This window comes from Anneissia japonica, unplaced genomic scaffold, assembly GCF_011630105.1.
Source record: "Anneissia japonica isolate Jap-2015-1 unplaced genomic scaffold, ASM1163010v1 scaffold2471_len1564793_cov202, whole genome shotgun sequence".
NCBI lineage: Eukaryota > Metazoa > Echinodermata > Crinoidea > Comatulida > Comatulidae > Anneissia > Anneissia japonica.
Window position 1 is genome coordinate 928,508 of NW_022709610.1, and position 11,478 is coordinate 939,985.

At 37.1% G+C, this 11,478-nt stretch overlaps 2 protein-coding genes across 2 annotated transcripts in view; one reads left to right on the top strand and one right to left on the bottom strand.

The window, feature by feature from the left end:
* Position 1: 1 nt before the first annotated feature.
* On the bottom strand, positions 2-8,874 carry LOC117106774 (serine/threonine-protein phosphatase 6 regulatory ankyrin repeat subunit B-like). Its single transcript, XM_033248213.1, has 9 exons — positions 8,719-8,874; positions 6,209-6,287; positions 5,526-5,650; positions 5,244-5,302; positions 3,722-3,833; positions 2,617-2,685; positions 2,020-2,098; positions 1,136-1,261; positions 2-1,104 (listed from the first exon to the last, which is right to left on the bottom strand). Exons 1-8 carry the CDS (start codon positions 8,842-8,844, stop codon positions 1,149-1,151), a joined length of 762 nt encoding a protein of 253 aa, XP_033104104.1. The 5' UTR covers positions 8,845-8,874; the 3' UTR covers positions 2-1,104; positions 1,136-1,148.
* Positions 8,875-9,142: 268 nt separating this feature from the next.
* The window catches only part of LOC117106776 (60S ribosomal protein L37a-like), a 4,683-nt gene continuing 2,347 nt past the window's right edge, over positions 9,143-11,478 (top strand). The window contains exons 1-3 of the mRNA XM_033248216.1: positions 9,143-9,182; positions 9,972-10,100; positions 10,965-11,047. Coding sequence (XP_033104107.1) covers positions 9,180-9,182; positions 9,972-10,100; positions 10,965-11,047 — 215 coding nt within the window. The 5' untranslated portion in view covers positions 9,143-9,179. The remainder of the gene's footprint in view (positions 9,183-9,971; positions 10,101-10,964; positions 11,048-11,478) is intronic.

The window sequence follows — 11,478 nt, forward strand, 5'->3', positions numbered from 1 at the left end:
ATACTTTTCAGGCAAAATACTTGTTTATTCAACAAAATATTCCATGCATATTATTGCACATGTATTGGACAATTCAAAAACTAGCTAAACTTATGTCAACCTTGCCAATTGACTACACTCATTGCAACCAGAATCGCACCACTACTCAGAACCACAAGTTACTACTACTAGGTAGGTCTATTTGCCCAGACTCCCTACTGTAGTATTACAGAACCTACAACAATTTAATGCATATGGTAATTATCTATTGCATATGGTAATTAGCTATTGTTGGGTTCCTACTTTCTCATTCTTTTAGCTCATTTATTTGTGCTACTAGACTGACAATGATTGCTTACACTTGTAATTTACTACTGTACTACATTGTTTTCATCGCATAATTCTATATTAAACTTGTGTAACAGATCTTTAGTTTATCCATAGCTATGTCACCTACTAGAGGTAATGTTTTGATTGGTACTTGTGCATATAAGCTTGCAAATATGGATATTTTTTTCATTCCTGATGATGACATAATTAATGTTGAAGTATTATACTATCTTAGAACTGTTTACATTTTAAAGTTTATGTAAATTTCACAATTTGAAGTGTTATTGATAATGATCAACTCAATTAATGCTGTACAGAAGTAAAGCATTTAGTTGATAAATTTGCTTTCTAAATTACAGTATTTTACACTTTTACATCTCTAAGACTGCATATAACACATACAATAAAATACAAATAATTTATATAATACAATGCTCTTCACTCAAGTTCTTTTATCTTTGTGGAACCTAAATTTCCATGTCAAATTTATATACAGTACTTAAAAAGTCACATGACATGCAAGTATGAGCCATTCTGCAAATCTACTATTATTAGGGAAGCCACACCCTTTGCCAAACTTTTACATCTCTAAGACTGCATATAATACATAAAATAAAATACAAATAATTTATATAATATAATGCTCTTCACTCAAGTTCTTTTATCTTTGTGGAACCTAAATTTTCATGTCAAATTATTAGGGAAGCCACACTGGTTAAGTAGTGGAGTAGACCCTCTAATGAAACTTGGTGTCATGCTGTTGTTGTCTATATCGTCACAACCCCCCCCCCCCCACCCCCCCCCCCCCCCCCCACTTTCTCCCCAAGCCATCGTCCTCATCAGTTTCTCCAAACTGAGAATGACGGTTGTGTCCCATTGGCATTTGCTGATGACCCTTGGTCCGATTCACCAGCCAATACGTCTCCTCCCAAAGCTGCGTACATTTGAGATGCTGCAATGGATAATAGTGAATACATTTATATTTATTTAATCCAATATTAAACTAATAATAATAATAATACATGAATTTATACCACACACTTTGCCAAGGATACAATGCGCAATGAAAATAAATAAAAAGCAGGTAACAATTGGTGATCGATAATGACATAAGATGAAAGACACATTGACGGTTCAGCGAGATCTGGTTTGGAAACAAGAAGCATTTCGTAGATCACTGGGAAGACTAATGTATTCCAAATACTAGGTGAAGGAATTGAAGGGGCCCTATCACCAGCTTTCTTAGTAGACCAAGGTATAGAGACGTCGGATTGAGCGCACAGGTTTACGATCGAGAGTGCTGGGGTCAGCAAATTATTGACATCGCGAATGCTAGATATGATCGTGAAATGCATGTAATCAACAAAATTTGGTGATTTAACAACTGGAAAGAACATGATAGAAAGGGCCATAAAACATACAGATTTTTGAATAAGAGTTAAAATAATATTTCGTTAAGTGGAAGAATGCCAGCGATTAAAATAATTTGGTTTTTATCGGAGGTAAATTTAGCTAGGCTCTAGCACGGTAGACCACACTGCTGCACTGTCGGTTCGTGCTAGGCCTGGCTGGCGTCGGCCTATCGGCGCTCAGTAGCAGGGGATAGTTAGGTATTGGAAACTGACAACCGATCTAGTTTACAAATTTTTCAATTTACGAACACCCCTTGGTACCAAGGGGTACGTAAAATGGACGTTTTACTGTACTTACAATCCTGATTTGTTCTTTTATTTCTCCTTGAGAATGAGTCTTGTCTGTCAACCATGAAATCTGGTTCCAGTAAAGCAGCCTGAAGATATGAATGATAACAATGCTAAATCATAAAGAATATAATAGTTAATACAGTACTGCTTAAACAAATGTTTTTGGAAGATATCAAATCTAAATCTAACTATGACTTCTATGGCAAATCCTATAGACAGAAATGATGCTTCCTAGGATTCATATTGTCTGACATTTGTCTATGGATATACAGGAGATGTGTGCAGTGGTGGGTCCAGGAATTTGCTGAAAGGAGGATGGGGGTGCGAACCAAGGGGATGATTAGGGTCCCGGAATTAAAAACCCTGTTAAAGTTCATGGGAAGAGTTTTCATGGCCTAGTATGGCCCCAAAATGTGCTTTTTTAGACAACAATTGGCATCAACAATCAAAATAACATTATTTGGATAGGACAGGGTGTCCAGGCCTGTTCAACAGGAGCCGCCTGACACCACAGCTGGAGATGTATAAAATGTAGCATTTGGACATGTGTATTAGGTGTGTTCATAATTTCATATGTAAGTTGTGCACATTGGCCTTTTTTTACCATTTTTACTCCAATTCCAAGTGAAGAAGAGCCTAGGCCTTGCTTGTTTCCAGCATCTGTTGCACCACCCTGCAAGAGAGAATTACATGAATAACAATGCCTACATAATGGCTTATTTGACTGGTTCATTTTGTTTACGATTTTTCGTTGAGTATTATTTACACAGTGTGTATCGTGGTGACTATGCAGCCATTTTGTTTCGTTGAGTATTTACCAGTTTTTTATTTGACAGGTCTTCTGCGTTAAGTAGGATCTTACCACTGCGCTGGGGGTGGGGGCGTGGTTTAACGAAGAACGATCAGTCGAATACGGCCAATGCTAATTTAATGGAAATAACAAAGCCATTGGTGCTAAGGCATTACCGTGTACTCTACACATTTAACAAGTCTTTGTAAAGATGGATATTATGTTAATGATATCCATCGAATAAATGCCCCCTAAAATAAAATAAATGCCCATAGTGGCAGTTCGGCGCAGCAGTTGAGGTTTGGGCTTTCAAACGTAAGGTCGGGGTTTCGAGTCTCCGCTGTGCAGATTCGCTTGTGTCCTTGGGCAAGGCACTTTAGCTACATTGCTTCAGTCCACCCAGCTGTATCAATGGGTAACAGCAAACTGCTAGGGACTAACCTGCGATGAACTAGTGTCCCGTCCAGGGGAGTACAACTCTCATCCGCTTCACACTACAGAAACTGGGGATAAGCTCCAGCCCTATGAGCCCTTGTGGCTCGGAAAATAAATGCCCACTCTAGAGCCTAGACGTTTACTTTTTCCTCGAATCCCCCCCCCCCCCCCACAAATAACTGTAAACAAAACTAATGGAAGCAACATTATTCTCTTCTAGTAGAATTACATTTTTTCTAACCTGGATTGGATCAATAAGTCTTGATCATGCAATAACACATTTTGACAGCAATTATGTGTTCCACATTTACTGGGAAATTAAGAGGCATTTTTTAGTATAAAATTATCTTTTTTACACCAAAAATGCCTCCCTGCCATAAACGCCCCCTCAAAAATAAACACCTGGGGCGTTTACTCAAATAAATACGGTAATATTTAAGTACTGTAAATGGCAAACAGAAATAAAGGAATTACTGGTACCTACCTCTTTGATAATTTGCTTTTGAACTAAATTCTGGCGTGAAGTTTTGTGACAACCGACTGAAGCAAAGTGAGCCCAGATCTTATCAGAAGCAGAGCCAAAATCAGCAGGAGTCCTATGTAGTTGAAATTTAGCAAAAGTGTAAATAACAGAGTGAATCAGCAAACATACACAAAAATAAGTAAATTCGGAAAAATATAAACATTTTAATTTCAATTAATTAATTTTAATTTTAATTTTTGATTATAGTAATCAATAAATTTTACTGGTTGTAGAAATGTTTGTGTAAAGAGTTGCGCAAATTAAAAAGGTTCTATTATTGAAGAACTTCAAGGTTTCTCTCAAGTTCCACCTGTGACATTCCATCTGACGTAGCCACAGAACACCAGTTGGCCCGATGATGAGTCCTGGATTGGACGCTAAATATTGCTACTGAATAAACAAGTAGAAAAATAAACATAGAAAAGATTGATTTAATTCTTTGCATTGATTGAAAAACTTTGTTAAAATAATAACAATAACTGTTCAATAGGGACTTTTCGATTGAGTGAACGACAAGCACGTTCACGTCGACTGCAGGCGACCGCCAACGTGTTCACTGCTCATGATGATCCACTGCTGAAATCAGTTTCGATTTCAGTTGAAGAGGAGTCAACATGATGACTTTTTGAGCAAGGATCATGCCTTACCATCATGGCGAATCTTCATAGAGTCCAAGAAGCGATCCTCTTCGGATCTTTCAGCAATGTGCTTGACGATGAAAAGTTTGTGCTTTTTGTACAATGCTAATCGACCTGTAAACTGTAAACTTGTTCAATGTCAGAGATGAAATTACTTGAAAATTGCATAGAATTAGGCCTCTGCTTAGGCCTAGTAAGATCCTTTCAGCGAGTCCGGTATCGCCCATCTTGAAAAAATGACCTCATACAGTCAACAGGGCGAGTAGATTTGGGTCGACAGTGAAAACCGGGGTAAACGTGTTCTCGAATCTGGTAGTGCATGCGCAGTGCTTGAAAATGACATGTCAAGACGTCGACTATGTTGACGTGAAAATCGAAAAGTGCCTAATGCACGTTCCTGGACAGGTCCCTGTCTAGGTCCGTGTCCAGGTATGTTAAGGCTAGGTGTAAAACAAGTGAGCTTTATAATAATATTCAATCATAAACTGTGGCAAAGACGAGCCAAACCAGTGACTCTTTGCAAAACTGCTGGAATGCAACAACTTTTGAAATTTATTTTATTGCACTAAACGAAAACTTTATATATCTATACATCATGCTATGTTGTTATTTTCCAACTTTCAACATTAAAACAACATTTTCTAACAATTTGGTTATGGTTTCTGTCTGAGAAATTCCCTAAATTGTAAACTTTAAAGGCTGATTTCTTAAATACTGTTTTTTAACAGCTGTGTAATTAAACTATTGTAACTTCATATTTTACCACTTTTTAACTGCATTTTTTGCAAAGAGTGACAGGTTTGGCTGGTCTTTGTCACAATTCCTAAATATCTAAAGCAATGTACCTGCCCTCTGCATCTGGTAATTCAGCCTGAGCACCACGCTCCAATAACAACATGACAACCTGCAGGAAAAAAAAAAAACAATCGCACTAAAAGCTGACACAATATGTAATACAAGAGTGAATTTTAATTTAGTATTTAAAGTAGTAGAGTACACCATTTTATACTTGCAGTATATGTTTGTGTATTATGTGTTGCGTTGTGTTACATAAGCTATATGTTATGTAGGCCTATTTATCCGTGTCAGCTTTATTTTTTCATCATGGTTTACAAATTTGATATTACCTTGCCATGTTCTTGGAATGTTGCAGCATGTAAGGGTGTCCACAGTGTTCCATTATTTTGTTTATTTACATCAGCTCCACTGTCAATCAATGATTTTACAACATCATGGAAACCCCAAAACGAGGCTGTTATAACATAAGTGTGAACAATTTAAAATTAAATTAAAAATTGAATAGATTAAAGACTGAATACAGTGTGTGATTATAATAAGTATGACCCTTAAAAATACCATTACAAAATCACAATAAAACTTGAAAACTTATATTCTGTGTGGTGATACAGTATATATAAATATAAATTAAATACTTATTTCACTTTCTATTAAATATTTCTTTGTACTGTAAAAATGTTTTTATTTTTCCTTTTTATTTTTTTTTAATGATTTATTAGATTTTCACAATAGCTCTTTGTTTAGGGCGTCTGTACACCGATATGTTGGCTTGTTGTGATTGTGACTATGACTATCTTATTTATGTTATCATAACATTTGAATAGCTTACTTTGTACAGTACTGTACATTTGATTTAATACATGTATTCACTTATACTACTAGCTAGAGCGAGACAATGTGGATGCAGTGTCTGGCCCATGGACTCTGACCCTTGACCTTTTGATCATTATGCCAAACAATTTACTTTGCATCACTTGCCTCCACAATGATGGGAAGAAGAAAGCTAGATTACCTATGTAAAGTTGGCTTTGTTTCACTGCTTTATCATCCCCTTCAACCTCTACACACTCTGTCATAAATTTCTCCACCAACTGTAAATAAAAAACAATTATTAAATATATACCAGTAGTAAAGAAATGAGACATGATGCAATTAAAATTTTTTAATTGTAGTTGCTCTTTTCCAATGATGGCGGAACGTTTTTAAAAGTGGGGAGTGGGCATTTCATATGGTAATAAATCCAGTATGCGAGCGAAGCGAGCATCTAGACTGGGGTCAGGGAGCCACCAAGGCCCCCAGTGGAGGTCCAGGGGGAAGCCCCTTAGAAGCTACGAATATTGACAAAGTTTGGTGAATTGTATGGGCTCTGCCAGCATTTAATATAACATTTGACTTAGCCTATCATTTTCACTACAGTTTTTATTATACATAAATTCTGTAGTTAACCTTCATTTTAATAAATGGCCTAATTAGTATCTTATTGTTGTTTTTGTTAAATTATAGATAGAATTTAAATGTGGTCATATTATGTGAGTTTGATGGTTTACTGTAAGCCAATCAGTTACACTTAGGGCACATAGAAAAAATTATTAGATTATCACTCTCTTTTTAAAAAAAAAAGATTAGTGAGGGCGGTTTTTTTTTTTTTTAATAGGAACAATAGATCATTTCGCTTTTGTTTTTATCGATGAGGGAGGGGCTGTTTATATTTTGTCTGTAATAGCATGGAGGATAAACTAATTTCTCCACGGTAATAGTAAATATTGTATAAAAATTGGTTTAATTTTATAGCTTTTTTAAAGAAAATGTATTTCAAGTCACAAAATTGCATTGTTATTTTTATGCTTCTGAAATAATTGATGCGGCAAAAAAATTTTCTTTTTTATTTCCGCATCAATATTTCCCGAATTTTTGACGCGGGCGGGAGTGATAATCTAATAAATTTTCCTATTTGCCCTTTACATCTTTATTGTTAACAAAAACAAAACTAGATAATCGCACCATAAATAGTGCCAACCTGTGCCTAAATACAGAATTTACGCAAGGCGGGCGAGCGATTCCATTGTTTTCTTCTTGCTTGAGACGCATGCTTTACAGATTTCAATCAATAGAAAAAAAAGACCTGATTTAATTCAAATATTTAAAATTTTTAAAAATATTGATAGGATTGAAGAGGGAAAGCTCTTTCAAAATCTATATTCCATAAAACTAGGGGACATTCTTTAAAAGTCTATAAATCTAAACCAAATCTTAATGTGAGGAAAAGAGCATATGCGGTTCGGCTAGTTAATGATTGGAATTCACTACTTTAAGATCTTATAACTGCTGCAACTGTTAATGAAGTCTGGCATAGCAAAATATTGGTCTGACCACCATCTCAAGTTTCGCAGATATGTTTCGGAAGAGTTTGTTGTGATGACTCTGGAGGGACAAACGAGCTAATGCTCTAGTCCTAGGATCAAGGTAAATCAAGGTAAATATGGTACACAGTGGTTGCTCAATTTAAAAAGAAAACTTGTAATGTTTGTTTGAAAATGAAAAAAAAAAATCTATATTGTAATGTATTATAATAATAATAATGACATTGTATATCTTTTATTAACAATGTTTGTCACTGGTGCTGGGAGCAGTCACAAAACTGTTAATGAAGTCTGGCATAGCAAAATATTGGTCTGACCACCATCTCAAGTTTCGCAGATATGTTTCGGAAGAGTTTGTTATGATGACTCTGGAGGGACAAACGAGCTAATGCTCTAGTCCTAGGATCAAGGTAAATATGGTACACAGTGGTTGCTCAATTTAAAAAGAAAACTTGTAATGTTTGTTTGAAAATGGAAAAAAAAAAAAATCTATATTGTAATGTATTATAATAATAATAATGACATTGTATATCTTTTATTAACAATGTTTGTCACTGGTGCTGGGAGCAGTCACAAAAGTGGGTGGGGAGTCTGGCAGGGGGAAGCACCAGGCCCCCAGTAGAAAAAGTGGAGAGGCCAATGGCCCCACCATCCACGTTGTGTTGCTCTTTTTTGACTTGGGAATGGGGCCGAGTTGAATTGGGGCCGAGTTGACTGGGGTCTAGTTGACTTGGGGCCGAGTTGTCTCGAATTCTTAGGCAGGCAGGCATAGGCCTAGAACTATAGGCTGCCCATCATACTAGACGTCTAGCCTAGTAGGCCTACTACTGTAGTAGGCTGGGGCCTGTTTGGACAATGAACAAGAAATGGAAAGAATGCCAAGTGTTGTACTACTAGGCCTACAATACTAATATTACGAGCCAGGGGCCAGCCTAGGCTTAGATAGATGAAGAGAGATAAGTTCGGGCCTTGCTTGACCCCACTCCCGCCCTGAGTGAATTAGAATACTAGGGCCTAGGCGAATTATTAGGCTAGGCCTAGGCCTCTAGAGGCCTATCTAGGCCTAGGCCCAGGCTATGTGCTAGGCCTAGCACATGCATAATTTTGGCTGCCCACGTTTGTTCATAAAGCAATGAATTCCTCAATAAAATAAAACAGTTACCATTTCATCGCCTTTCTGAGCCAATGTGGATAGTTTTGGTAAGCTAATGCGTGCGTTTTTTAACTGAAACTGCAAATCTCGTAAAACCGATTCATCCTTAGAAACAGACGCTTCTACTTCTGCCATGTTTGTGTGTGACCATGACTGCCCTCACAGTTTCGTTTCTCAATTCGGCCTTTTGGATCCTATGATCTATGCGTGGATAGTAGAAAATTAGATTGAAATGTGTTTCTGAAAGTAAGTTTTAACCAAATAGTATGTTTATATCCTAAAGTATAAATACGAGCTATGTTAAAACTGCCAATTAACCAAATTCAGATCCGTAACATGCTTTTTTGCCAAAGAATTCATTCGCAATATTGGTGAAATTCGGCTTTATGGTTGTGATATCTGGTGTGCGATAGTCTTGTAATTCCCATCATACATTTGAACTTCCTCTCTGCCTTCGCTGAAAAACCAAAATGGTAGGGACTGAAAGGTGTACACTAAGATCTACTTAAATCTTCACTTTATCGTTCAATTATTTTCGATTTGGTTTAATGTTATTTTTGATATGATTTATATGATAATAATAAGCTGCGTATGTGTCTGTTTATGTTCTCATGTGTTTGCTCGAGATTAAAAGTATTGTACACAACTTTGCCTACTTCTAGAGGGGTTAGCCTTAGGCCTACCGATGATAAAGATTGGTCCGTGTAGCACAGGAGATGTCATCCCTGCATAGGCCTAGTAGTAGTAGTAGGCCTAGGCCTACACACTAGAGTAGGAGCGTTCCTTTTTTTTTTTTTTTTTTTTTTTAGAAAACTAAATTAACTTGTTTTTTATTGTGTACACAAACAAACTACCATCATTAACTCTTGTTAGTTAGGCCCTAGACTAGGCTAGGCCCTATTGATTGCATGTTTTATTTAATTACATATTCTCACTAATTAGTGTCTTTAATAAGCTGATAAATCTGTAATAATAAGCCAATAAAATCGGCTGGCTGACACACAAGGAAACAGCAACATGAAATGAAGCAGGGACCAAGTGATCTCCATGATGTAGGCCTAGTGTACACACTGCTGCTGGGTACCACCACTGGTTGTTTAGGCCTACTGTACCAAGCTAAAGCAGCTCTGCCCAAATTTTCAGGCTGTGTTCAGTAGCTGCCCCTGCCCCAGGCTAGCTTGTCTGTAGTTTCTATTCTTCTAGTTTGTATTGTATGTCACATTTTTCTAATGTCTTGGATGATGTTCAATCTTGTGTCACAGGCTAAACGTACCAAGAAGGTCGGTATCGTAGGCAAGTATGGTACTCGTTATGGTGCATCCCTACGTAAGATGGTCAAGAAAATTGAAATTTCACAGCACGGAAAGTACACATGTGTATTTTGTGGGAAAGTAAGTAAAGTATGTTTAATACCATCTGTAGAACTTAGGGGCTTGAGTGATGGCTAATGCTGTGTACTGTATGCACAACCTGATAGACAATAGTCACTAGGTTAAAAAATATGCCGTGGCTAGAGATACAGTACCGTATCGGAACTTCCAATTGCTAAAGGTACGGTAAATGATATTACGTCATGATTAGCCAATAGAAACGCCGATACATGCGTGACGTCATTCAGTGCACTGCTGCTGCAAGAGTAATGAGTGTGTTTTAGCAACGATCGAAGATTCGTTCGTTCGTTCGCGGGTATTGTTGATAAGCTGTGATTAATATTCTGTAGCCTGAGGCCCTATAGCAAATAAAAAAGATAGCAGTTTTGGTAGATTTGGCGACATCAAGCGAGAATAAACTATTTTAATAGTAGAAGCTAGGCCTTAGCTACCCCTGAAATCTCCTAAGCCTAGCCTAGTAGTACGCCTATAAGTATGCCCCTAGGCGGGTATTCGGGCTAAGCCTAGCCTTAGTAGACCATTCTCTATGGTGGACCATAAAATACGCAAGAATAACAGAAAATATTTTTAACCCAAACATTGTGAGAAGCCCCAATCGAAATACATGAAATGGGCCTGAAGTTTTATGACATAAATTTGATCGTAACTGTTCGCGCCACGTTTCTCATGATCGCGACGTCGACTTTGCAAAAAGCCAAAATCGAGTCGGTCATTTCTATTGGCTAATCATGACGTAATATAATTTACCGTACCTTTAGCATTCGGAAGTTCCGATACGGTACCGTATCTCTAGCCACGGCGTAAAAAATATATCTGCTGTACAGTACTATGTGTAAGTTAAATGGTGCAACTTGATCATTTTAGGAAGCCATGAAAAGGAAGTGCGTTGGCATTTGGCACTGCAAGTCCTGTAGGAGAACAGTAGCTGGTGGTGCTTGGAATTACAGGTATGTCAAACTTTCAAATTTAGATACAAAGCCTAATGTCTAATATTCAAGGGAGGGGGATGAGGGGAGTCACCACACAAGGTGATCAGATACATTATCAAATATTAGTGACCGATTTGTAGTTTTTACAGGAGGTCTTATATTTTAAAATTGGAAAAATAAAATGGAGGAAAAAAAAAAAGAAAATTGTATTCAGATTTGTGTTTGAGAGTGCCATTTCCGGTCATCTAGAGGTGCCATAATCATGAATTTTCTTACCTCTGATACACCCATGCTGAGGCTGAAGTACTCTAGACCCTCCATCTGTCAAAGTCTCGGCCCCTCTGGACGCCTTTTTTAACAATATGAGTATGGTAAATTAGAAAAATTACAACTGTGAGGACATATTTGATTCAATTTTTATTTTTCGGCGTTACACAATACTCAAATTC

Excerpts from the sequence above, each read along its gene's own strand:
- LOC117106774 (XM_033248213.1), bottom strand. The coding sequence starts at position 8,844 with ATGGCAGAAGTAGAAGCGTCTGTTTCTAAGGATGAATCGGTTTTACGA. Across the intron at positions 5,303-5,525 it reads CATTCCAAGAACATGGCAAG|GTTGTCATGTTGTTATTGGA; the intron begins GTAATATCAAAT and ends TTTTTCCTGCAG. Across the intron at positions 2,099-2,616 it reads TTGGAATTGGAGTAAAAATG|GCTGCTTTACTGGAACCAGA; the intron begins GTAAAAAAAGGC and ends TCATATCTTCAG.